This window comes from Apteryx mantelli, chromosome 2, assembly GCF_036417845.1.
Source record: "Apteryx mantelli isolate bAptMan1 chromosome 2, bAptMan1.hap1, whole genome shotgun sequence".
Taxonomy (NCBI): domain Eukaryota; kingdom Metazoa; phylum Chordata; class Aves; order Apterygiformes; family Apterygidae; genus Apteryx; species Apteryx mantelli.
In genome coordinates, this window is record NC_089979.1 from 114,993,883 (window position 1) to 115,019,130 (window position 25,248).

General features: G+C 40.6%; 1 protein-coding gene across 1 annotated transcript in view; it reads right to left on the bottom strand.

The window, feature by feature from the left end:
- Positions 1 to 3,367: 3,367 nt before the first annotated feature.
- Positions 3,368 to 25,248, bottom strand: part of BMPER (BMP binding endothelial regulator) — a 156,487-nt gene continuing 134,606 nt past the window's right edge. The window contains exons 15-16 of the mRNA XM_067292180.1: positions 10,232 to 10,362; positions 3,368 to 3,962 (exon numbers count right to left, since the gene is read on the bottom strand). Of these exons, the coding sequence (XP_067148281.1) occupies positions 3,781 to 3,962; positions 10,232 to 10,362 (313 nt within the window). The 3' untranslated portion in view covers positions 3,368 to 3,780. The remainder of the gene's footprint in view (positions 3,963 to 10,231; positions 10,363 to 25,248) is intronic.

A 25,248-nucleotide genomic window follows, 5' to 3' on the forward strand; every position in this document is an offset into this window, starting at 1 on the left:
TCTTTTCATTTTTGCTCTAAGTAGCTTCAGTGCATGCCTAACTCTGTAGAAGAAGAAGTGTTCTTGGAAGACCTGGGAGTACCTACAGAGTCTTCTGGCTACAACCCAAATTACTCTGCTTGGCTACGTTTTATCTCCATGGTTTATAAACCATAATATTTCTGAAAAAAATAGACACAATGGCAGTAAATGTGGAGGAGATATATGTATTCTACCTCCACATACACCAACAAAAAGCTAGCTTTGAAGAGACAATGATATGGGAGATATGGGACAACCTGATGCAAACCAGACCTGAGAAGAGTGGTAAAATACCAGCTGACATTCCTCCAGTGCTGTCTAGCATTTTAGAAGATTTTTTATCCATAAACTTTAAAAAGATGCATAATATGAATGCCTTATTTCTCCAATGAAGTACAAAGTATTAAATGACTTGCCAGAGAACACATAGCAGGTTAATGGCAAAGCTATTGATGCAAGTCTTCCCTTGACTCCATCCACTGCATTACAGCACTGTTTCTCAGACTTTTCTTTTGGATCACCCTTTGGTTGGAACCTCTGTTCCTTCAAATGTATTTCACCTTATGAACTGGCATAAAGTTATATGAACATATTGACATAAACATAGACAAGACCAGAAGTTATACAGTCATCAATTTTGTGTGATGAATATACCATACAGATTATCAACCTTATGCTATTATTAAAAACACATTATTGCCAGAGCATATTAAAACTGGATTATCAGTGAATTTTGTCAAAAATAAACCCCCAGTGATATGCAGGAAGCTTCCAGTTTTAGCATCCTAGGAATAATATTGCATAAGCCAAGACAGCAGAATTAGAAAGAATGCTGTATTAAGGATGAAGATGGGCTGCAACCCAAACTCTCTGGGGCCAGTGCCTGTAATGCTGTTATTGACGTTATTGGGCTAGACTTCCAACCTTTGAACAGTCTGGAAGAAGAAGGACAAACAGGAGAGAGGTGTGAGGCAGCCACACCTGGGACTGATCTGGTCTGAATAGCTCAGCTGGGCACAGGGTAATTACAGATATGGATATAAAGCCTGTGCCAAGCTGAAGCTTGGGGGCAGTCTCTAGAAAAGCAGAGCTTCTTTACCTTAGGGGATACAGGTGAGCTATGCAGACTCTAGCCCTACCATTCCCTTGATAGTTCTGGAGTTTGGAGGAAAAAGCTGTACAGCACCAGAGAGCCATAATCAGACAGGTTAGAGGTAAAACCACTTTCCTGTCTTTCTCAGTCCACATCATTAAAGCAAAAAATAAGGGGTTGCCGTTAATTTGATAGATTTTCCAAAATTAAACTGAGGAATGAGTCCTCATTTTGAGATGACCTGTAGGTCAGGTTTCAAACTGAACCATTTTAGGATTGAAAAAAAAAGTTCATACTACAGATAGTCTCAGTCACCTCTTCACTGGGCATCAGTTAGTGTTGCTTGAATGTGACCAGTGGAGTGAGGGAGCTGAAGGGCTCCCCCTTCCTCTTTCACTCATGTCATTAGCCAGGAAAAGAAAAAGGAAAGACAGTTCTTTACACTGTTCATGCATGCAATTCATTATGAACTTTCCATCTGTGTTATGGTTAAACACTTTGCATGTATCTTTATTTTAGAAACACTGATTAGCAAGTAACAAAAATCTATCTTAAACTAGAGCTGGGCAAATAACCTTCTTAATGTTTTAGACCCCGGATCTCAGCATAGAAAGCTCAAGCAGACAGTAATGTTCTTCGATCTAACTGATGCTTTAAATTATTTTAATGACTGCCATTTTATGTTTTAACTCTGTGGACCAGTTGCAATTGTTCCAAATTTCAGCTTCTCCATTCAATTATCACATGAGCCACATAAAACTCTTTCAGTTTCCTGCTCTGATGGGATCTGCACATTTGCAATTCTGCTTCCCAGTGCACTTGTATATGTGGCTTTGAAATCCCCTCTGCCAGTAAAACTGAATTATTTGATTGTTCCAAGAAAACGAACACAAAAAGGACATAAAGAGATCAAGCTGAATTTATGTAAGATTTGGACAAACATCCGTGGAACGCTCCTGGCATTATTTGCCCAGCTCTTTTTAACACTGTGGTGGTACAGCATTTTGGAGAGTGTGGTGCCTAAGCTAACCACGCTTCCTCAACATCTCCTAAGAGAGGATCACAGACAGGTTGTATTACCCAAGTGTGTCACACCCACTCATGCAGTGTAAACTCAGACTTTGTGAAGCTTCCTGGAGCGTGAAGAATTAAGGAAGAAAATTGTTCAAAGCGTTACAATGTGCGATTTCAATGCAAGGCATAATGGAAGTAGCTGTGTGGGAGGATATTACTTCATTATAAACCTAAATCAGATGCCCAAAGATTTCTATCATCTCCAGAGGACATTCCATCAGGCTCTACACAAGGTTTTCCAGTGGAAGAAAAATTCACCCCCCCCCCCTTCCTTCAGGCTTGAGAAAGCTGTATGGCTTTTTTAACAGTTTCTAACGAAATCCCATATTATTGCTTCTCCCCTGGGAGACTTCAAAAGTCAAGCAAACTTCACAGAGCCCACATGCTCGTAAACCTCAAGCAAAAGACCAGTAAGGAAATAAACTGCAGTTCTCCAATTAGCATTTGACATTCTCTACTGTTTTTTTGAAAAGGAGAATTTGTCTTTCTTCTTAACCATGCTGATAAATTAAATGAGTTACTAAACCTGGCATTATTTCATGTTTTAAGGCGCACTGAAATCAAAAACTCCAATTCACTGTGGGATTTGCTTTCTGTATAATATTTGGGGGAAATATGGAACAAACCCAGCAGTTTAGAACATGTTAAAGGGGCTAAAATGTACATGAATATTTTCTTCAAGCTCCTTATTGTGTATTCACAGCTACTGCCAAACACAACAGCATAGAAGGAGTATTAGGATATGAAATGGGAAGTGGTCAAATTTTCAAAGCAAGCTGCTGGGTGCCGAACACTTGAAAAATCTGCCCCCTGACTCATTGGTGCTGTTCCAGAAAGAAATATCTCTAGGCTGGCAGCTGGCCAATCAGTTTTGGAAATCCTTTTGCACAGTAATTTCAGTAAAGCATAAAAGCCGATCCCTAGCTTTCTCTGCATGATTAAGCACTGTCACCAATCACCATGCAGCTCTAAGGTACACATGAAATATTCCTAGATAAATCCTCCATCTCCAGAGAAATGTGTTTCCTGTACAACTGTAAATCCAGGTTCTGTGTTGAAACTAATCCAGTCTGGCAATGCTATGGCCCTAGAAAAGTTTCCTTGGAAACGACAAACTTATGCAATGGCAAAGTCATCCAATCTTTTCATGCCACTATATTATATTAAAAACACCTGGTTTATTTTTACAATAACTCACATGACTTGCAGATTAGCAACCTAGAAATAATAATACATAAACTTTATAGCAAAAAATATACATATAACAATTCATCTTTCTATGATATATAGAAATGATGTATATTTGTGTGTGTGTGTATATATATATAAATATATGGGTTGTACTTACGTTTAGGGCACTTGTGTATAGATATGTATATCTACATACACACAGTATACATTTATGTATCTTTATAGATGCTCATGTGTGTATACATAAACACACATAAATACACACACAGGAGCATATTTACACTCTGAGTAGGTGTGTACTTTGCTGAATCTGTACACAAACAGCTGCAGTCCTCCACCGGCTGTGAGCATCAAAGGCGTCAGTGACGCCTGCATTAGTGTCCGTGGAGAGAGAACTAATGTCATCGCTGTGGACATAGGACTGGCTTGATGCATCTTCCTTTGTGAAGAACTAAATTTGCCGGACAGTGGCACCCTGCAACGCAGGGCTTGTTGCATGGGCCAATCTCATTCCAGTTGTCACATGTTTTGACACATCCAGGACCACAGGTATCATAAACCGCACCGTGTTTACACTGAGTTGCTGAAAGGCAGTTGAAAGGAAAAAAAAATGAGTATTACACAAAATCACATATGTAAAGTTAAATATCTGTTTGTTCGCTTTCTATTGTGAATATCTGAAAGCACATTTTGATATTATGATCATCTAGAGGAAAATGTTTTTGTAAAGAGATATGACTACATTAAATGCAATGCTACTTTACATGGCAGATATAAAGGTATCAAAATCTAATTTCCTAAGAGTCTTCAACTTTTTGAGAATTTTAACACAGCTGACTGTATATAAAGCATAGAAATGAAAATCTAGATCTCAGATCCCCCAAACTTTAGGAAGGTTTCTATCCGGAAGCATATCTATGCTTAGTATTTAAGGCTTAGCATTGTTTATTTAGTTAGTATCATGCCTTTTATCAAAGATTTCTGAAGTATTTACAAAGACAGACAATTATCATTTCCACTCTTAAGGAAAGAAGAACAAAAAGAGGAAGTCATTCACCACATCAGACTTCCTAAGATTATACTTTCAGTATTGCATATTGTAGCAAATCAAAACAATGCGGTTAATTCAGCAGCTCCATTTCTAAAAAATAAAAATAAAAATCAATGATTTCCATGCTTTATGCTATTTTATCAAGGGATCACTGAGAATGATGATCCTTGTACTTAATGATTCTAGTGTCTATTCATTGATTTATGCAGCTGACAATACAATGGATTTCGAACATAAAGACCACTGCAGGCTCAGCTAAAAGCACTATACGCCTCTACCAGATCAATATTTAAACTCTTAACATTTTATATCCTGCCATTTTAGTATGGAGAATAATACATGGCTCAGAAGTGAATAAAAGCCTGTTATTCTTTCAAACAGCTGTGCTGATGGCAAAAACAAGTACTGATCAGATGATAGTTTATAGATGGAAACACAATCTCAAGCATCCAGGATCATCTCTTGCTATTTACAGTGAAGTGGCTGTACTAAAAAGGTTTCTTCCATTTGGAGAGAGATGGAAGATCCAGATTTGTTAAAGAGCAGTTCTGTTATAGACAGAAGAGTGTCATTAAAGATTGGCCTTAAAATGCCATTACTGTGTTGCGATTATTCATAAAGAGAAAATATGCATATAAGCCGATTAAAATACTAAAGCTTATATGAGTGTTTCATGAAGGACAGAAGTCTAAGTACTTAGAAATCATATTTAAAGGGATCCTCTTCAGCTGTACAAAGTGAACTTCATAACAGCATCAGCTTCTTACAGGTTCTACTTCTTGCAAATTTTTGGCATTTATACATTTGCATAAAGCAGGCCTGAGGGAAGAAAGAATTTAGGAAAGAATGCATACAAAGATCTCAGAATACAGAGATTAAAGGAGAAAACAAAAAAATGGAAATATTGGATAGTACAGCAGAAAACAATCTTAGAGCTACACAGAATTAGCAGCTGAATATTAGGATAGATATTAGGAAAAAAAAAAGCTTTCTAGCTTTAAGCATGAGAAAGCACTAGAACAAACTGCCTAAAGAAGTCTGTGAAACATCTTTCATTGAACAGCATTTAAAAATAGGTTGGGCAAACATCCTTCAGCAATGTTCTAGATATGCTTATTCTGCCTATGGGCATAGGTCTTTGGGGGATTTTTTTCCAGCCTTACATTTCTATCTTACGCTGCACTATAACTTTTCTGCATTTAAAGAAGGGAAAAAATGTAAAAGGAAAGATTAAAATGAAATGTAAATGAAAAGGGAAATTTAGAAGGTGGGAAAACATGCAAGCAACATTAATCATACAGTAAAACATTGGGTTCGCTACAAATTCTGCACTTACATAGTGTGTTAAAATGGAGATTGAATGTCTGTAAGAGCGGAAACTAAAGCAGCTTCAAAAGGCTTTGGAAACCATGTATTAATTGTCTAGAAAAGTGGACTGAGATGTTGGAAGACTGATAGTGATTGTCCATGCACAACATGCAGTATCTTAAGGGACCTGTTTACCAGAAGCGTTGGTCCCTCCTCTCTGAAAATGAGTTTCCTTTCAAACGGTCTCGAATTGACTAACCACAAAACTGAAGCATCAGGTTCCAGTACATGCAATTTCTATGCAGCAAGCTCTGCACGCTTAAGTTTTTAGGCAGTAGAGATTTCTCCCCCAAAGCTTTACTGCACTCGTAGCCAGCCCTTTCTTTCCATCTGAGCTGTCTGGTGCCTCAGCTGGTGGGTTGGAGGAAAGTTGGCTCCAGGTCTCCTTTCCACTTCCTCATCTCTGTCCCAGAGGAAATGAGAATATATTAGAGGCTGCCCTGCGCTGCTGCAGTATCCATACGTGCTCCCCAGCTCTGCTCTGCCCCACGTGGATAGATGCCCCTTTGCGCGGCAAAACACCTCCTTCTCCTTCAGGCTGCATCATGGAGAAGATACAAGGGCTTGACTTGCCACTGCAGTCAGTGTATCATGGCATTATTAACCTACTGCCTGGGGAAAACTGAAAAAAAAAAAGCATGATGGCTGCTGTTTAAGTTCCCTGGATGGTTTTTATTGTTGAGTGAGTGCTTCGGTTGTTATCATGTGGTGTGATTGATCCAGAGCATTCCGCTTCATCAACAGTTTAAAAAATAAAAATAAAGACATTCTGCAGTAGGCTTCCCAGGGACTGCTGAAATGAATCAGTAACATGTAAACATGGAAAACAGAAGTGATGCCTTTGCACCCGTCTTTTGAGGCAAATTCCTCTCTTAAAGCACTGAGCTCTGTTAGTAATAACTTCCTTAGTGCACTAGCACAAAAAGAAGAAAAAAAACCCCCAAAACCCAAGTACAAAAGTTACTAATAATACTGCGTTTTGCAACGTTACCAGTCCGAACAGGATTTTTCCACTCTTCTTCTAGAACATGTGTTTGGCATGACAGATGAGAGCTTCCTCAGACCACTTTCTGAGCTGGTGGGATGGCAGCCAGCTCCAGTCCAGAAGCCATATAGTCACATAAATACAGCCCGGTGCCTGAGCTAATAAACCCTGCCTAATAAGGCTATACAGTTTTCAGACCAGAGCTGGTTTATTCCAGCCAGTTTGGCACATTCACAGAGAAGGCTTGTATCTGTCTGTGCCTCTTGGTAGACACGATCATAATTACTTAGTAACAGTTCTTCTTCCCCAGCACAAAAGCCGAAATATCAAAGGGGGGAACTTCTGCAGGCTTCCCTTGTGAGATGGTATCTGATAAATCTGATTCCACAGAAATTTCTGAGGTGACATTTGTGCATCAGTATCTCACGCTGCTTTTTTTTTTGGTGTCGCACAGCTCGTCCTTTCCAGGTGTTTCTTAGGTTTTACAAGCTAGATGTCACCCACGGTGCTTGCAGCTCACAAAATGTCCTTTAACATGGAGCAGGAGAAGGTAATAGATCTGGACTCCGACCTTCTAGCGATGCAGTTGTGTTGATGTTTTCAACTTTCAGGTTTTAAGACGTTTCCACTGAAAAGTCAAAATAGCCCTCCTCCCTCTGATACTTATTCATGCAGATTAAAGGAAAGCAAAATGTAACAGGAGTAAGGGTGACTTTGGACAGAAAACTCCACAGCAGAAAAGAGGGGATCCAGGAGAGAAGAGACATAATCAGATCTAGACTCATCCTCCTCTAGTTCAACTAACCACATAGAGATCAAAGAAGAAAACTGTTCAGGTTTTAGGAGGCTGTTGGAGCATGCCAGCCCCTCCTCGATGCTCCCATGAGCACTTCACACTTTATTACTGTTCATCCCTGCTTTTCCTTTCTGTCTGTGTAGTCATGCCTGTGGCGGGAGTTATTGCCTTCTGCCATCAGCCTCAACACCCTCAGAATTTCAATGTTAAATTACTAGAGGACAAGGCCTTTCCCCACCCTCAGTTTACTTAACTCCTCCTCATAAACTGCTTTCTTATCCTTTCTTGGGCTGAAAAAAATCTTCCTTTCTATCTTCCTACTGTTTCTTACCTCTTCCTTCCATTTGTAACCTTTCTTTTCCCTATGTCATATATATTCCCTATCTCATATACTATTTTCTCTTATTTCTTCCTTCCCACACCCTGACTCTCCTGCTTTTTTCTTCTCCTTCGTATATCTTTTTTTTTTTCCTGTATCCATCATAACAGTGCTCACTCTCCACTACTTTCCATGGAAACCTGGATTCGTTTCCAAGCCCTCTAAGTTCCCATGCAGCTCTCACCGACCTTTTCCTCCAATAACCCCCTCCCTCTTCACTATTCATTAGCTTCCCATCCTGTTTAATGACAGCTGATACTCTCCTTACCAAGCCAGCCCCAAAGTACACCAAGCCTTGTGCTGCAGTATTTAGTTGGTGAGTTAGAGGAGGACATGCTGCCGAGCTGAGGGAGGAGGAAGAGCATGTAGGGAACAGGACATATAATTTAGCCTCCTGAGCATCCTGTTTGGCTGGCTGTCCAGACAACGCAAGCTTTCTAAAGATTATAAGAATGAGCTAAGCGTACAGTAGTCAGGGTAGGGGAACTGGCAACCGCACAAGATCTGGTTTTATAACACACAAAAGAATAATTAAAACCTGACTTTACTAATAAGTATACTCCATTTTCATCAGAACATAGCTCTTTCAAGTATCCCACTAGCTATGAAATGTCAAACAGGAAATGAAAGTCACAGAATGCTAAAGTTTTATTACGGATATATTGTTTCATACACAGAAACTTTTATCCATAATTAGGACACAATAATTGTAACTACAAGGTTTTTTGGGGAAAAAAGTGAACTAAAGATTAAAACCTTGATCGTGGCCATTGGTAAGGTAAGAAGTGTAGTGGATGCACTTTAATTTAATTTAACACTTACCATACCATTTACTATAGAATATTGTGCTACTCATTTGACACTGGATGCTTAACAAAGTGTTTTGAGGGTACTTCACCACATACAGCATATCTACATTTTCTGCTAAACGAGAAGATTGCCCCTTCCCCTCTAGAAGTCTGCACTGAGATTAAAAAAATCAAGTGGATTTAAGCACTTCTTCCATCAGCTTTAATGGAAGACGCGTGTTTAAATTCCTTCATAATGTTCTCTCAAGGACTGTTTTTGCCCTAGAAAGTTTTCTTCTCTTTGGCAAAATACCAGAAAAATTGTGAAAGGAAGCCTCAGTTAGTGAAATCATGATATGCCAACACTTGTATAAACCCCTTAAGGCAGGGACTGGAGTTTTTATTCTGTGTTGTATGGCATCTGCCACAGTGGGGTCCTGATCTGAGGTGCTTTGGTCAAAAATAAAGTATAAAGCATTCAGGCTGCTTGTTTTGGGTTCTGCTCTGATCTGCTACTGGATCAATAGATTAAAATTACATATGTCATTAATATTATTTGAGAACACATCCTTGAACAGTGTACAGTTTGGATAGTTCTGTTCCTTTGTAAGAAAAAATCAAGCCTTTCAGGAACAGTCAGTCAAATGTAATTTGCTCTGTCTCTCACCCACTCTTGCTACTGTGACTTCAACATAAAAGGAAATTAAAGTTGAGAGAGTAGACCGTGAGCCACATACAATCACCGAAATGGACCACAGAGTAATAGCTCTTTAACCAGCTTGGAATATCCTTCTCTCATTTTTTTTACTACTATCAATTGCTTTACATAAATCTGAATACATGTCCAGACAAACTGATATTATAGAGTGTCCTAAATTAACAGGACCATCATCGGGGAAATATTCATCTGCAATATTGCATTTTACTTCAAGTGCCCATGACCACAGACCACCACTTCTTTTGGAAACAATTACTCACAATTACTTGCAATTAATGCAGTACTAATCACATGGGGAATCTGGCCCAAGCACCAAAATTAATGCAGTTCAGCATTGTAATATTCCCATTAAAAACATTATCTCTTCTTCCCTCATTGTACCTATTCTAATCATATACATATATGTTGTCTCTGAAGATATAACTGTGCTTTAACAGGATGGCAAAGGAATTTCAACATTATTGGTAACCAACTGTTTACATATTCTGAATGAAAAAGACATGTGCTTCTTCCTGGAAGTACTTAAAATTAGGACATCTGACATCAGAAGTGAAAAGTTTTGCAATGAAATAAACATTTCTAATATTTGCTAGTTGAAAATCTTTCCTGCTAAGGTGTTTCTCCATAGTTCACAATTTAACTGCACTGCTGATGTAATTCCAGGCCTTTCTAAACAGTTCGTTTCTGATCTTCCTCCACCAGTACCAGGATAATACCCTATTTAGCCTATGCACTGGGTTGCAATGAAGCAGTCTGATAACGCTTACCTGCACAGTTCTGCTCAGGGATCCACTGGACCTTCAAGCCTTCCCTCTGACAGGCTCGGGCATAGGCCAGGAATGACTCACAGTAGCAGTTTTTATGAACTGGACACTCACACATGTCTGTCACGCAGGACCTGCAGAACAATGCCCAGAAACAAATAAGCAAGAGAAGATTTGACAAATATCTCTCTGAGCTTTGGAATCCTTCTTTCTTTTTTTTTTTCTTCACATGGAGGTCAATGCCATAGCAGCTTGTGCTAAATGGTAAAAGAGTTAAATACTTTGCTGCTGCCAAATCCAAAGGGTTCAGCTCATTTTTAATGTGCAGCGCTGATGCAGAAAAGGCTCATCTGCACCCAGGAGAGAACCACACAGCAACAGGGAGGTGGAATAAGAATCAAGAAACAGAGAGGACCAAGACATCGGTGGGAGAAGACAAACACCATTTGCAACAATTTTGTGTTAACACAGAATATAGGCTTCTTATTCCCTGAAAAATACTAATTTAATAATAGTAATAATAAAAACAACAAAAATAACAACAAAAAACAGTAACAGCAGCAGCGTTAAATGGAGGAGTTCTGCAGGCAGTGAGCACATGCCCTGCCACGTAAGGGATGAAAAGGTGCCTTCTCTCCAGCCTCTCCCTGCTTTGCAGGCCCCAAAGCAGCTATATGCCTGTTTTCTCAATGGCAGCACTACTAAATGCCAGGCTTTAAGAGATCTATAAAGGAGCAGGGGTGATGCAGCATACCTGAGCAGTTTTTATGCTAGGAAATCCCCCAGACGCTTGTTAATACCACCATCTTCTTCCATTGTGTACGATGCAATCACTGCAAAATGTGGCCAGGAGCAAAGCTCCTAACACAGCCCAAAGCAAAACTGCTACTGCCTATGTCACCACTATATTTAAAATTAGCTCACCCAGAATGCATGCCCATTTGGCACAGGCCTAAAACATAACTGGCAAAAGAGGGCAGATTCGCAGTTGGCAGGTTCTGCATATGCAAAAAATGCCTAAATGGTTCTGCAAACACGGTTCGCTTTCAGAAATGCTGAGCGTCTGCTGCTCCAAGGGAAGTCACTGGAAGGCAGGGACAAGGTGTAGGGAAGATGCGCTCAGTCCCTTGAAAATCAGGCCCTTCGTTTCCCCGCTTTCCCCTGGGGGTGCTCTGCGTGGGGCCCATGGGTGTCCCCTGCACACCCGCTGCTGTCACCAGTCCCAAGAGGACAAGGTAGCATCTGTGAGAGGCACAAAGTCTCCACAGACAAAGGGCTGAAAGTCACACATGAGCTTTCTATGTTAATGTCCCCCGCTGGGGACTAAAAATTGTCTTTAGGAAATGGATAAATATTGGCCTGCTTTTCCAGAAACCTTCCCCATAGCTATGACCTGGAAAAGGAGCACCTCAACCAAAGCGTGCAGGAGCCGTAATGCCTGCAAGATGCTTAGGAGTCACTGGGAATGCTTTATACAAAATTAGGAGAGAGAATTACTGTCCCTTCAAACACGGACAAGCTTGCTTCTGCATAGTCAACAGCGCTCCTTAAAGAGGAGCACTTCTCCTTGTCAAAGTCACTGGCAATTTCCATGACCTTCCATACAGTTATACTTAATAGCTCTACTTCATGAGCTTTTAATCATTTTTACCTTCAGTGAACCCCCAACATGAAGTTACCTAAAAATTCACTGTGACAAATAAGCAACATAAGTGCTAATGTATCTGTCCTGCATTTATCCATATACACAAAATGCAAATAAATAGAATTGCTTTGTATCAAATAGATAACACTTTCGTGTTTACAGCCCCGTGGTTTTCATTTGAAATAATTTTACTTCTTAGCGAAAATGTACTTTTATTTTGCTTTAGTTCTGCAGTAGGTCCTTTCACATCTTTTCAAATAGTAGATGTTGCTGTATAGGCTGCAAGGAACAGATTAGCACAACATCCTTGGCACTGTTTGGCATTGTAGCTGATAAAAAGCCTTGTATAAGCACATAGGGTCACCTTTCCACTTAATATACTGAATAGCTTTACACAATTTCCTTCGGCCACAACACGCTGCGCTCTTTTGCTGGCATCCTGTTCTGTGGTTAACAGGCACTGCTACAAAATAGGAAATGTTCAATATCCCCTGTGCCATTTAAGACGTGCATGCCTCATTTCACCATGAAGTAGATGCTTGTTTGCTACTGCAGCAAATTATTAGCCCAAAGACAGTCTCTAATAATCATCTCCACAGAGGGAGTGTCAGTTATCAAGATACCATTTCATTGCCTTTTTTGTTGCTGTGCTAGCCTCCTTGACCAACACATTTTACTGCTCTCCATTAAGATGTAGTTATTATTTAAGCCCAGGTTGTTTAGGGATGCTTGCCAGTGCCAGGCTGGTTATGTGCTCACTGACTTCCTGCCTTAGGAATTATAAAATCCTAAACCTGAGGTACTTCCTCTGGTTTTGAGAGCACAGATTTACAGTTTTGCACCGCCAGAGTCTCTGGTTACTCAGAGGGGATGCCAGCCCCAGCAGGGAGCCAGTGCGGTTAAGCTGCCTCAGGTGCTCGTATCAGGCCATGCAATTTCCCGGCACCAAAACCTAACGTGCCAAATGACGGACAGTCCCCAGAACTACGGGTTCAGATGCTCAGGCTACATCTATATTAATAACTAAATAAGACCAGGGCATGGGCTCGCCCTCAGTCTCCTCTGCTTTTCCATTATTAGCACATTCATGACAAGGCTCATGCTCTCCCTGGTGGAAAGCGGCACAGTTTGGGGGATGAGGGAGGCCAAGGCACCCCGGATGCCGTATGGCAGCAGGGCAGCCATGCGGTTTGAGGGGGCAGAGCGTTTAGCCATATTCATGTGAGCGACGCTATGCCCTTAGCCCTTGGCATCAAAATGGCCTGGCACATCCAGGCAGGCTCCAGAGTGAAACATCTCCAGCGTGGCTGGGATCAGCACTGTTTTCTACAGTGTTCAGCATGGATGTCCGCTAAAAAAGGTAGCATGCCACATTCAACAGAAATAATGCTCTGATTCATTACACACCCAATTGCTTGTGTAATTCTTATTTTCCTGAGTGTTTAATACTGGTAACAGCTGTTGGGCTCAATCCCTAGGTTTGGCTGAGGAGCAATCATCGGATTGCTGTTGTTTTATTAATCAGCTGTAGTTGCTAATTATTTTTAAGGTTAAATAATAATGAAAAATAAGAATAAAGGAAACTATATGCACAACTGCCAAGCCTAGTCAACAATCAAAATTAAACTGATTTTTTTTCTTCTCGCAAAATTCCTTGCTGGCAAATTTAATGCCTTAAAATTAACTGTAGTTAGACGGATTGGCAATTCAGCTGAGGGGGTGTCTTTTTATATCACTTCTGAAATCAGCAGGGAGCAGGTACTTGGTTTGTTTGATAACCAACACAGTCACTGCTTCCCTCTAGTGCATCCCGTGGGAAACTCCAGGCAAGGCCACGGGGAGATTCAGAGGGCAGTTCTGGGAAAGGCTGTAGCAGAAAAAATATCCTTTCTCTGAGGGGCTGGCTAGTGAGAGACAGGAGGCAATATCCCCTGGTCAAGCTTTGACTTTGGTTCTGTATTTTTTTCAAGTTGTGTTTACTTCTTATATTTAATTACATTTCTCGCAGTTATTCTTGCTGTAGTCGTATTAGAGGGATACTACGCAGTGTTTCATTAGTTAAATTTAAAAATTGATTCTTGTGTGCTGTCCTAATATTTTTCCCTTTCAAAAATCTTTGGTAGGCCTGTAACTTTCTTTTTAACCCCCTCCAGTAATTGATACATTTCAAAATTCTTCTCTATAACTCCAAATTCTGCCTCTTCTTTGTTCCTCCTTTGAATCTGATAAATAGATTCTATGACACTAACTGCATGTATGCAGAGGATCTGGGCATATCTGTACTCTAAACTGACTGGCCTGTTCAAACAACACAAAATATGTTTTTATTAAAAATTTGGAATTTTGCTGACAAAGAAGCAATACTGTCAAGTTACTGTGCTGCCCACACTAATGGAGATTTTGGCTCTTCCAAGGTATTGTGATTCTTTTCCAAGACCAAAATATTTGCTTAAAAAAAACCCAAATTTGAGAATATGTATCAAAAGCTTAAACATAAAAAGATTATAGTCATATAGAAATAATCCCACAGGAAGACTGCAGTGGAAGTTACTTATAAAATAAAGCCATTTTACCAGCTATGGAAATACACACAGGGTACCTCAGGCAGCCTTAACTCTGCCCTCAGTGAAATCATATAGTGATGCAATGAAGTTGTGGTCCAAAAATTTATACTAAGGATATATTAAGATTTCTGAAAAAATTATTTTTCCCGTGATGGTGAACTATCCCTGCCTCTTGTTTCACCATCTTTTATATTAGAGAAAATCCTATCACCACTGCAGTTTAGGTGAGAGCTCCCATGTGATACTGATGTTACTTTAAGAACAGAACAGCATGCTGATTAAAAAGGACAGGTATTTTAATCTTAAGCAAATTGACATAGTTATCTGTGCACACATGTAAGTGATAAATCCTTTGTCAAATCACGGACACTTGTGTAACAATGAAATAATCCCACACTCTGTCCCATGTGGTTCTAAGTGGATAGCAGGAGATGTTATTTTCCTCTCTGGGTCATAGCCATCCTCTCAAGCATCCTTTAAACTCAGCCACACCTTCCCAGTGCCTTATACTTTTGTTTAGACATCTCTTTTAAAGACACCTTCCCAGTCACAAGAGTAGTACACACGTACACATGGAACAAAGCAGACAATTGCTATACACATTTCTCTATATAGTTACAGTACATAGTATGGCTCTCTGTATATTACAGTAGTCTCTATATAGGATAGCAGTTGAAATAAACAGTGGATTTCACATGCCAGTCTACTAGGGAGGGAAGACATGCAATATAGGGAGACATCAGACTACCAAGAACACAGAGTGAATAAAAACAGGCTTTGAAACCTGTTCACATCGAGCTAGGGAAGAAGTGTCCTTCTTTCCTGTGAGCCCTCCTTCTCCAAAGCACATTATTTGGAGCCCAGCACCCTAGAAGAGGCAACCTTTCAACCCTCACCTGGTCCTGAATACCTCTCTGTGACTCCTTTTGATGCTGCCTATACTGCCTGCAAGGTGTGTGTTAAAGATGGTGCTAACTGGGTATGTACAATCACAAACTGTTGTGAAGGGAAATGCAGGAAAATGAAGGCAGCTGGCAGCTGTGGGACATACCCCTGAAGGAGACACACACACTGCTTCCACATCTTCAAAGCAAATTGGATGAGTACACTCCTTCAGCAACAGCTCTTTTTCACATTAAACTATGGAAGGGCTCCAAGTCCCACAAAGGGCAAAGAAATGAGTCCTGTGCTACATGCACTATTAAAAAGAAGAAGAAAAGATCACAGCAACAGATCCTGCAGCCATAGTCCGTGCCATGTGGGATTGAAATTGCAGATGTTCAGTGTCACTTGCTGAACATCTGCAGTTCCTTCTACTTTGCAGTATACAAAAATCCAAAAACAATTGTGTTAGGAGGGACTGTGTCTTTTTGCATTTAATATTTTGTTTTTCTCATTTCATAACAGAAATACAATGCAGCACATTATTCAAACCTTTTGGCACCTTTAAGCAATGGATCTCTGCAGATGGAAAACGTGAACATCTTCCCCTTCCCTGTTCCATCAGTAGGTTTCAAAGGACTTTAAAAAAGAGCTTAGAGATAATACATCACTATTCCCATTTTACATAGGTGGAAACTGAGGCATTGGGCCATGTCCAGTGCAGGCCCCTGCACAAGCAGGAGCTTGTTCTCCATATCTGGGATTAGTTGCACATTAAAAACTCCAAAGCCTGAAGGATCATCTGCCTAAAGAGGAGGATTAATTTCCAGTCCCACCATCCTGTGAGACAGACTTTTCAGGAGAACTTATTGGTACGCAAAATCTGAGGTTTAGTACAAGTTTGGCCTAATTTAGCACTGGTTATGAAAAAAGCCAAATTCTACATGACAGCCAAGTTGGATTCCTATAATCAAACCAGAGTGCTCACAATTCAGCAACAGAACTCTGGATTCATTTTCTGGATCCAAAATTAGACCTCCTTTTTCCTCTTTTACAGGAAAAATAAAAGCCAGTGACTTCTGTCAATAGTTACGTTATTACAAGAAAGTATCTTTGGGCTGCTCTTCCTACAAAGGTCCCAAGGAGTTTCCATTATTTATGGCCCCAAAGTACAGAAGTCATTTCACAAGGTAAGAAGATCAGAAGATGAGCCAAACTCTGAAATACAATGGAAAGGCTCATGCTGTTGTTATTGTAAACTTTGTGTTGTCTGTATGTGCACGTTTAATCTTACTGAAGTATTGAAGTTTGATATTTAGAGTTGGAAACCTTTTATGGCTTTGAGGCTTGAGATCATTCTTTCTTCCTCCAGAATTTACTGATATTAATATAAAATAGCAAGTAACTCATGAGGGAGATAATTTTGGAGGCCACCAAAAACACAGAAGTCCTTACATCTATTGAGTATTCACTGAAAATACTTGCCTGGGGAACAGCCTCTCTCATGAACCAAAGGCAGTCATCTTTATGGATTATTTCTGCCCAGGTAGCTAGTTAGCTATACCTGCATCATCTTTGTGCTGTTCCCACACAGTATAACACTGGTGACATTGCCTTAAATCAGGGATCTGATAAAGGGGTCCATAACATAAAGTTAAATCATAAATGCCCCAAACTACTTCTCCATTAAGCGGGAAAGCACCCAGAGTAAGCAGTAGCCAATCTACACATGCTTTGTATTGGAGACTTCTGTACGGTATAAGAACTCCCACACTGCTGAACTGGCTCCAAAAAACCCTAGAAATGTGGGAGCAGAAAGGGAACTCACAGTTCATCTTCTGTGAGCAGTGCATAGCAAACTAGAAATCTACTGCAGGCATATGCTTTCTGCAGGGAAATCATTGAGAACATGTTTGAGAATATAACAGTTATTCTTGGCAGATTGTAGAGGAGGAGGTTGCAGTAGTGGGCATTTGAATGGGCGGTTCAAATTTCATCCTCATCTCTGACTTATTTTGCATCTTTGAGTCAACTGTGGACTGTTCCGCCACATGAAGCCAAGCAGAAAGAAATGATAAAATACAGAACTTCACTGAAGATTGACAGCTGCATGTGATTTAAGATTTCTTGGGCATAGTAGTCACGATATGCACAAACTGAGGAGTCCTAATTTTACTCTGAGTGCCATTGTTCCTGATCCAGATATAGACTTGGCACTCACGGATCATTAAACAGAAACATACAAGATATCCACATCCATCCCTGCATTGCCAAGGCATCCTTCCAAAGTAGTTGTTTAGAGGAGTCCTCTCAAGTTGGGAAAAAGATGCTTTAAATTCAAGTGATAATTATCGTTGGTAATTTCCAGCATACCAAAGACAGAGAGTAATTCGATTTTGATTTCTTTGCATATTCAACTTCTTTAAAAAAGCTCAGAATCCACACTTTCCTCACAAACAGTAAGCAAAAATGAATATTTTCCAGTGACTCTGAATAAATGAAGGTCCTTGTAGACCTCTGAAAAAGCATACTGTGCTGCACAGTATCACAATAAGCCTATAGTATGCGCCACTAAAAGTACTATCCAAAGGCCTTTGGAAAATGCCCAAAGTGTTCTATGTGTATTTTTAACCTTCATATAAAGAGCATGCTGTGCCAGAATTGCATTTTATTGCCTTAACCAACATTACCCACAAGAATATGGTAAAATGAACAATGAAATGTTCTGGAACATTTTCTAAAACTGCAGAGAATTAAAGATCTTGGGACAAAACTACCCTTACACCATGTTTATAATCTTCCCTGAATATGCAATCGCAGTCATAAAGGCACTTAAAAGGAGGGGTGGGGGACGAAATAAACAAAAAACCACAAAACAGAACAACAACCTTCACTACTTCTCTCTTCATGATAATTCTCCTACTAGTATGTTAAGTAGGCTTTTATTATCTTGTGCTTAGATCCTTATAGGCATCTGTTACTTTAAAAGTTCTTTCTGGTCCTGAGAACGGAAAGGCTGGCTAAAGTCCCTCCATGGGGAAATAGCTGAACTATGACTGAGGAAGACAATGAAGTCCCACGCTGGCCTCCAAGAAGCATCTGGTGTGACTCAGAATATTTTCTAGGGCTGAAGGTTACAGTACAGTAGAGCAGCAGACTTGCCACTTTCAGAGAGAGCGCATTTTTACTCAAAAACTCCAACAGAATATGGAAACACTATCCACGGCCCCTGGAAGAAATGACTACTTGCACTGCCATTCACTTTCAGGAAGTGGGAGAGGGTTTTGCCCTCCTTCTGGCTTAGTTGTGCTAGGCCATGCAGAGTCTAACTTTTTAAGTTATGACATTTGAAAGAAATATCTAACAAGCTGGGGGCAGACCAGCTGGAGAGCAGCTTTACAGAGAAGGACCTGGGGGTCCTGGTGGACAACAGGTCGAACATAAGTCAACAATGCACCCTTGTGTCAAGGAAGGCCAAGGGTATCTTAGGCTGCATCAGGCAGAGCGTTGCCAGCAGGTCGAGGGAGGTGACCCTTCCACTCTGCTCAGCACTGGTGAGGCCACATCTGGAGCGCTGGGTCCAGGGCTGGGCTCCTCAGTACAAGAAAGACAGGGATTTACTGGAGCAAGGCCAGAGAAAGGCCACAAAGATGATTAGGGGACTGGAGCATCTCTCATAGAAGGAGAGACTGAGAGAGCTGGGCCTGTTCAGCCTCGAGAAGAGAAGGCTCAGGTGCATCTTATCAATGTGTATAAATACCTGACGGGAGGGAGTAAAGAAGACACAGCCAGATTCTTCTCAGTGGTTCCCAATGACCAGATGAGAGGCAATGGGCATAAACTGAAACACAGAAAATTCCACTTCCACAAGAAAACACTTCTTCACTGTGAGGGTGGTTGAGCACTGGACCAGGTTGCCCAAAGAGACTGTGGAGTCTCCATCCCTGGAGATATTCAAAACCCGACTGGGCATTATCCTGGGCAACCTGCTCTATCTGACCACGGTTGAACAGGCGGGCTGGACCAGATAATCTCCAGAGGCCCCTACCAGCCCCAGCTATTCTGTGATTCTGTGATCTGTATGCATGGTAATTCAGTTTGGATTGAATTCACACATAGCACATACCTTGAAATGAAACAGTTAAAAATTACATCTCTGTGCACACTATATAGGACTCTGAATAAGGAATTGGAATAAAGCGGACACACAGCATACACTTCTTAACACCTTTCAAGCAAAGGCCTGATATCACACTGAAATGTGCCCATCAGGATTTGGCTGTTTGTATGTTGTATGACCTGCAGTTTGTATATTTAGTTGGAAAAAAAAACAACCATAATTACTCTGCTCTAGAACGGACAGAGTTTCCAAATTCATTTTAAAGAGGTCACCTGCATTAAAAATTTGGACGAACAAAAAGGTACAGAGGTAAATTTAGGAGTATCACCTGCAAAACTGGAACCTGGTTTCTGAAGTATTGCTTCAGTTAATAAATATCCATATTGATCTGCTTGCAAATATCCATCATATAATTGGTGAAAATTACAATAGCGGTATGTCTAGTGCTACCCAGTATGGCTGATGATGCTTTTGTGCAAAGCTTTCTGGAGGAAAAACTATTGGTGCTCTGTGGGTTTAAAGTTCACGGAGAAAATAACACCTCTGAAGGGATTTTCTACCAATAAAAGTATCTTTCTTAGGCCCAATGGCCCACGGTCCAGAGCCTATGTGCTCATCACTGATTCCCTATGGATGAGGTTGTAAAACACTGCTGCAGTGTTTTGACCAAATTGACCTACTTTTTGTCTTCAGAACTCTATCATCTCCACTCAGAAGCCAAAACCGAGACAAATCCCTAAATTTCATAATCCCCTGTTTAGAATTTGTTAAACCAATAAAATTCCATATTATTTATCCTGTTCTCACATAACACAGCAGTTAAAGTAGCCTGAATACCACAGTATGTCATACTGGTATTTCAGATGTGTATACTAACTCTTTCCTTGAAGAAAAAAGGCATGGACGATGTCCTAGTGGACCTTCTGAATATCCACACCAGTACTTCTGCATTTCCAGTCTGCTCACTGTGACACACACTTTGTTTAGCTTAGCACTAAGACTGCTTATGTGAATCTGCCTTGTGATAGAAAGTCACTCCATCGTAATGGAATTTTTCAGTGTCCTCTGTCATAGCTGCTATGAAAAATCAATAATATTTTGCAGCTTTTGGATTATATAATTGACATAAAATTTTATCTTTTGCTCTGTGTCTAGACTTGATTTTTAAAGAAGATTCCATCCAGTCTCCAGTTCTTCAGGCACAAGTGAAGACTGAGCTGTTACATCTTATCTAGAGAGAGAAAAAAACAACCAATTCAATTCAGGCAGTTCAGGCACATTTTAATATGTAACTTCATAGCATTCAAGTGGTACTTTCAATCAACAGTTAAACTTGGTTATGTTTCATGCACTGCAAATGAACATGGTATAGACTAAATGAATTGACTGCACCAACTTTCACTCTAGAAGACAGAGAGCCCATTAGTATATTACTTGTGACAGTCCTCATCTGAGAAAAGCCAGAGGTTTGTCAGGAGTTTATAAACACCACAGAACCTCAAAAATTGCTGAGAGGTTTTAAAGTCATGGCCCTAGAGAAACACAAACCATCTAGTTATGCCAATAGCATATTGCCATAATCATGAGATAGCCATATAAAATAATGTAAGCTTTAAATCTCCTAACATAAAAATTCAAAACAGATCATCTCCTTCTCCCTGCCTACATATTATGCATACATATTGCAGCCCTGCTATGCTATCTGTCGCAAAAATGTCATATTCAATAACAAGCACAATGAGAACATGAAGCAGGAAATATTTCCAAAGTGTAAACATAAACTGAAGTTATCTTTAGCTTTTGATGATGATTCACTGTATAAATTTCCAAGGAGGTCTTGTGATACAATAATAAACAGGCTGGCTAGTTGAGAATCTCACATTCTTAAACTTTGCAGAGCCCATTCTCTGGCTTAACCCATATAAAATCAACTACAATCAAGCATACTTTTCCTCTAGGTGGCTGCAGAGCATTTAAAAAGTTGCTGGCTCCAGATGGAAAATGAAAGAGAGAGCAAGGAAAGGAGTAGATAGGAGAACACTACTTAGAAAACAGTTCTCTTCATCTTGCACCCTTTACAAAGCAAGAGCCAAAGGCTTATTTCACCAAAGTCCAGCTCACAGTAAGCATGTCACACTTCCAGCCTGTCACATGCTCACAGTCTGTTTCATCACAAAGGTTTCACTGTTTGTTCTTTCTCAAAGATAACTGGAAAAAAAATAGGACTTGAAATAGGGGCCATAAAAGCCAGCTTACCTGTACTGTAACATTCAAAAAACACTCTATCCTTGGGTTTACGGCTTCCTGCATGGTCTTGGCCCAGACCCTTGGAAAGATGTAGGCACATAAAGCATGCTTTAGGCAGAGTTCAGGCACCTGAATCCAAAACTGCAGTCCTGGCTTAGTTGTCCTGACCCTGGCGAGGCTGACTTTCTTCAAGCTGGAGACTTTCTGCCTTTATGTTTCCTCAGGCATCTCTGGTTCCACCTCTGCATGTTCCCAAGACTGCATGAGAATTGGTGGGCATGAGCCTGACTGGGATCCCAGCGGTGGTGTCCCTCTGCCAACACATCCTGAGGGGCTCAGCCAGACATGACTGGGTTATGCCTGCCACTGTCATGAGCAGCGGCAGTGCTGCTATGGTCCTGCTCAAAATTCATTGGACCAAAGAGGGACAGACACAGAATGAGCACAACAGTTGGATAGTGATCCGACACTCAGCCAAGAGGTAGAGACTTGGTTTCTGGTGTCTGATGTAGGGTCAGTTTGAATTAGCCTGCTACTTCATATATAGAAAGCTTAGGATAAGAGGCACTCTGTGTATTACCACTGTTCTTTAAACTTCTTGGATGAAAGATCACAATCACAAAACACCAGAACAGAGCCAGAAAATACAGAGGATGAAACTCGGGCTCCACTGCAATAAATGGGAGTTTTCCTACTGACAACACAGGAGCCAAGATTCAGAACTATCATCAGCACTTTTGGGAGCTCTGTACAGCAAGGCTTTGAAGGATACAGACACTTTCATTCAGGACACAACTATACATTAAATTCAAGTTTCCTGAATTAAAATGTCATGATTTAAAATTTCCTGTACCAGACATAGTGACTCCACGACATATCAGCCTTGCCTGGGAGCCACAGGAACTCACATGAATGTCATAAAGTCAGAATTATCTAATTCTGGGTGAGGTGGAATGATATGACAGGAGGAGACAGCCAAGGTTTGCTCTCCTTCATGACAAATTTACCTTTCAGTATGCTGGTTTGGGCATGGTCATTTACAGGGCTAAACAGAGAGCTCTGATATGAATCAACAGTCTTTAAAGAGAAATGCTGGCCAAATGAACATCAGCAATCCCTTCCTATCACAAAAGAATCACAACCTCATTAACTCCACAATCCTGAGTTATTTTCTTGTTCATCTGTGGGTGATGCTCAGTGACAAAGGCAGAGTGCAAGATGCTAAGACATATCTTGGATTTTGTCCATTATATAAAGTACTAAACATATGAATTTGACTCAACTTCTTTTTGTTGGCCAGGGAGAGACACTGCCAAGCAGATCTGTGCCCAGGGTCACTCACCTTGAGCGTGCTGCCTGATGGAATCATAAAGCAATTCGTTCTTTCTCCATCACTTCTCACTCCATAAAATCTTCCCTGGCCTCCCCATGGGAGCAACAGAGAGATCTTGGAGCTGTACTGGTTGTTACGAAGCTTGCTGTCAGACTTGGCAGTGGTTGCAAGCCACTTTAAAGCTTACTTACCAGTCAAGTTTGAGGGAAGAAATTGTCAGCATGTAGTGTGCCTTCCAGTCTTTGGAAACAGGGAAGTGGCCCGGCTGCAATGAAGCAGCCAATACAGCATGTCTCCTAAAGAAGCCCAGCTTGACAGGAGAGGGAAATCCCAGAAGGCAATACGGAAGGAAAAGCTGTTGCTGGAGGTTACACAGGATTCATAGTTTATGTATGTTCTCCATGGGTCCTCAGGAACCACAATGTTTATAGTCCATACCTCTGGGAGGCCACAGATTTCTTCCCTTTGAGGTGAGCATGTGGCATCAACTCAGTAGTTTTTCTGCTCCCCTGGATCTTTCCACAGTCGGGGAGCCTGAGGGCCCATATGAAAACATGAGCGGATTATCTCTGTCAAAACAAAGATCCTGTTTTCATGCCAGTAAGGAAAAAAGGAGGGAGCAGGGAAAGCATAAAATAGAGTGTATGATATATAGAAGGAAAATTGTTTTTTAATAGAATCTTTTCAAGGTTTTCCACTAAACTTTGGTTGCTTGCAGTGCAAGTCTTGGAATGCAACTCCCTCATCCCCTCAGGATGGTCTGCCTTTTATTACATTAGTAAGGAAGCCCAGCTTATTCCTAGAAGAGCTACTGTACGAAACATTTCAATCTCAAGTGGCAGGAGTAAAAGCCCCTCCTGATTGATTTTCAGCCACTATTTTGGGGCCAGTAACTTAACGCGATTTTTATCATGTGCAAAGAAAACTTTTATTACCATGCAATAAGTAAATCAAAAATGATCACATCATAATGAATAAGGCTGACACAAGATGGTATGCATCCAAATGTTACCCATGTGATGACTAGATTTCGGCTGAGATACCTAACCAGAACAAGCAAAGCAATATGTCAGAAGACAGGAGAAAGTATTGGTCATGGATCAGGGGAGATGAACTGAGTAAAGAAAGAGTGCCAGAAACTCTTCCTTTCTTCCCTCTCTCCCTCCTCCTCCTCCTCCCCCCCTCTTCAGAGATGCAGGCTGTATGAATATTAGGAATAGCTGTGCTAAAGGAAGAGGAATAGCTGCAATACCAACAGCCCAGGGGAAAAAAGAGATGGGGATCTGGACAAGAGGCAGTACCATAAATCTGTCCCCTTGGACCAGGTAATGTTGAGGAGATAAAGTGGGGAAATCCTGTTACATGTTATCTATGGCAATTCCTATAGTTCACAAACATCAGTGAGGCAGAATGAATACTATGCCTACCAAGATGAGCCCAGAGAAAGGATGAGGCACTTTAGTAGGATCACAGGATTATAAAGAAACTTGCATATATCTGCTTATGCCGTATCTGTTTTGTGTATAAAAGTAGCTATGGTCTCTAAGGATGCCATTTTAGATTTCATGAGCACCAGCAAACTGTTACACACTTAAAAGTCAGGGGAAATGACCAAGTCTTTAAGATGCAATTCTTTGGACATGGTGTCAATGCACTCCAAATAAATCAACCTGTGTGATGACCTAAGCACAAGACCATGTAGCAGAAAGGTATAAAAGTTGCCATCTTGAAGTAACAAATAAGAAGAAATGAATCTCCAGCACTTTTGCTTTTGTACCCTTGAGTTTAGATATCTGGACATAAGATGTAACTGCAGACGGTATTGAATTTGCGCTCATGTTTGAAAAGATACATTTTTATCTCCTAGTGTAGCCAGGGTCTTGCCTTCTCAAGGTGTCTCACCTTCAGATCTAACTTTCCTGGGTAAAGGCTGAGCCTTCCACTTTAATTCATGATGAATTCTGCAGAAAGTGCTACAGACAGTGATGTGGTTTCTGCTTGCTCTCTGAAGTTATTTGGTTGCATACAGTAAACTTTGAGCCTCTGTTTTCTCACAATCTCTCCCAGAGATATGTGGCCAGGATTCATTCCTGGGAGTTGCAAGATGCTGGCTCTTGAACATGTTCTCGAGACATCTATTCTTCAAAATACTTTAGAAAAAACAGGCCAGTATATTATATCCAATCCTTCTACATCTTCCATGTGAATCTTGTAAATAAGATCTACACT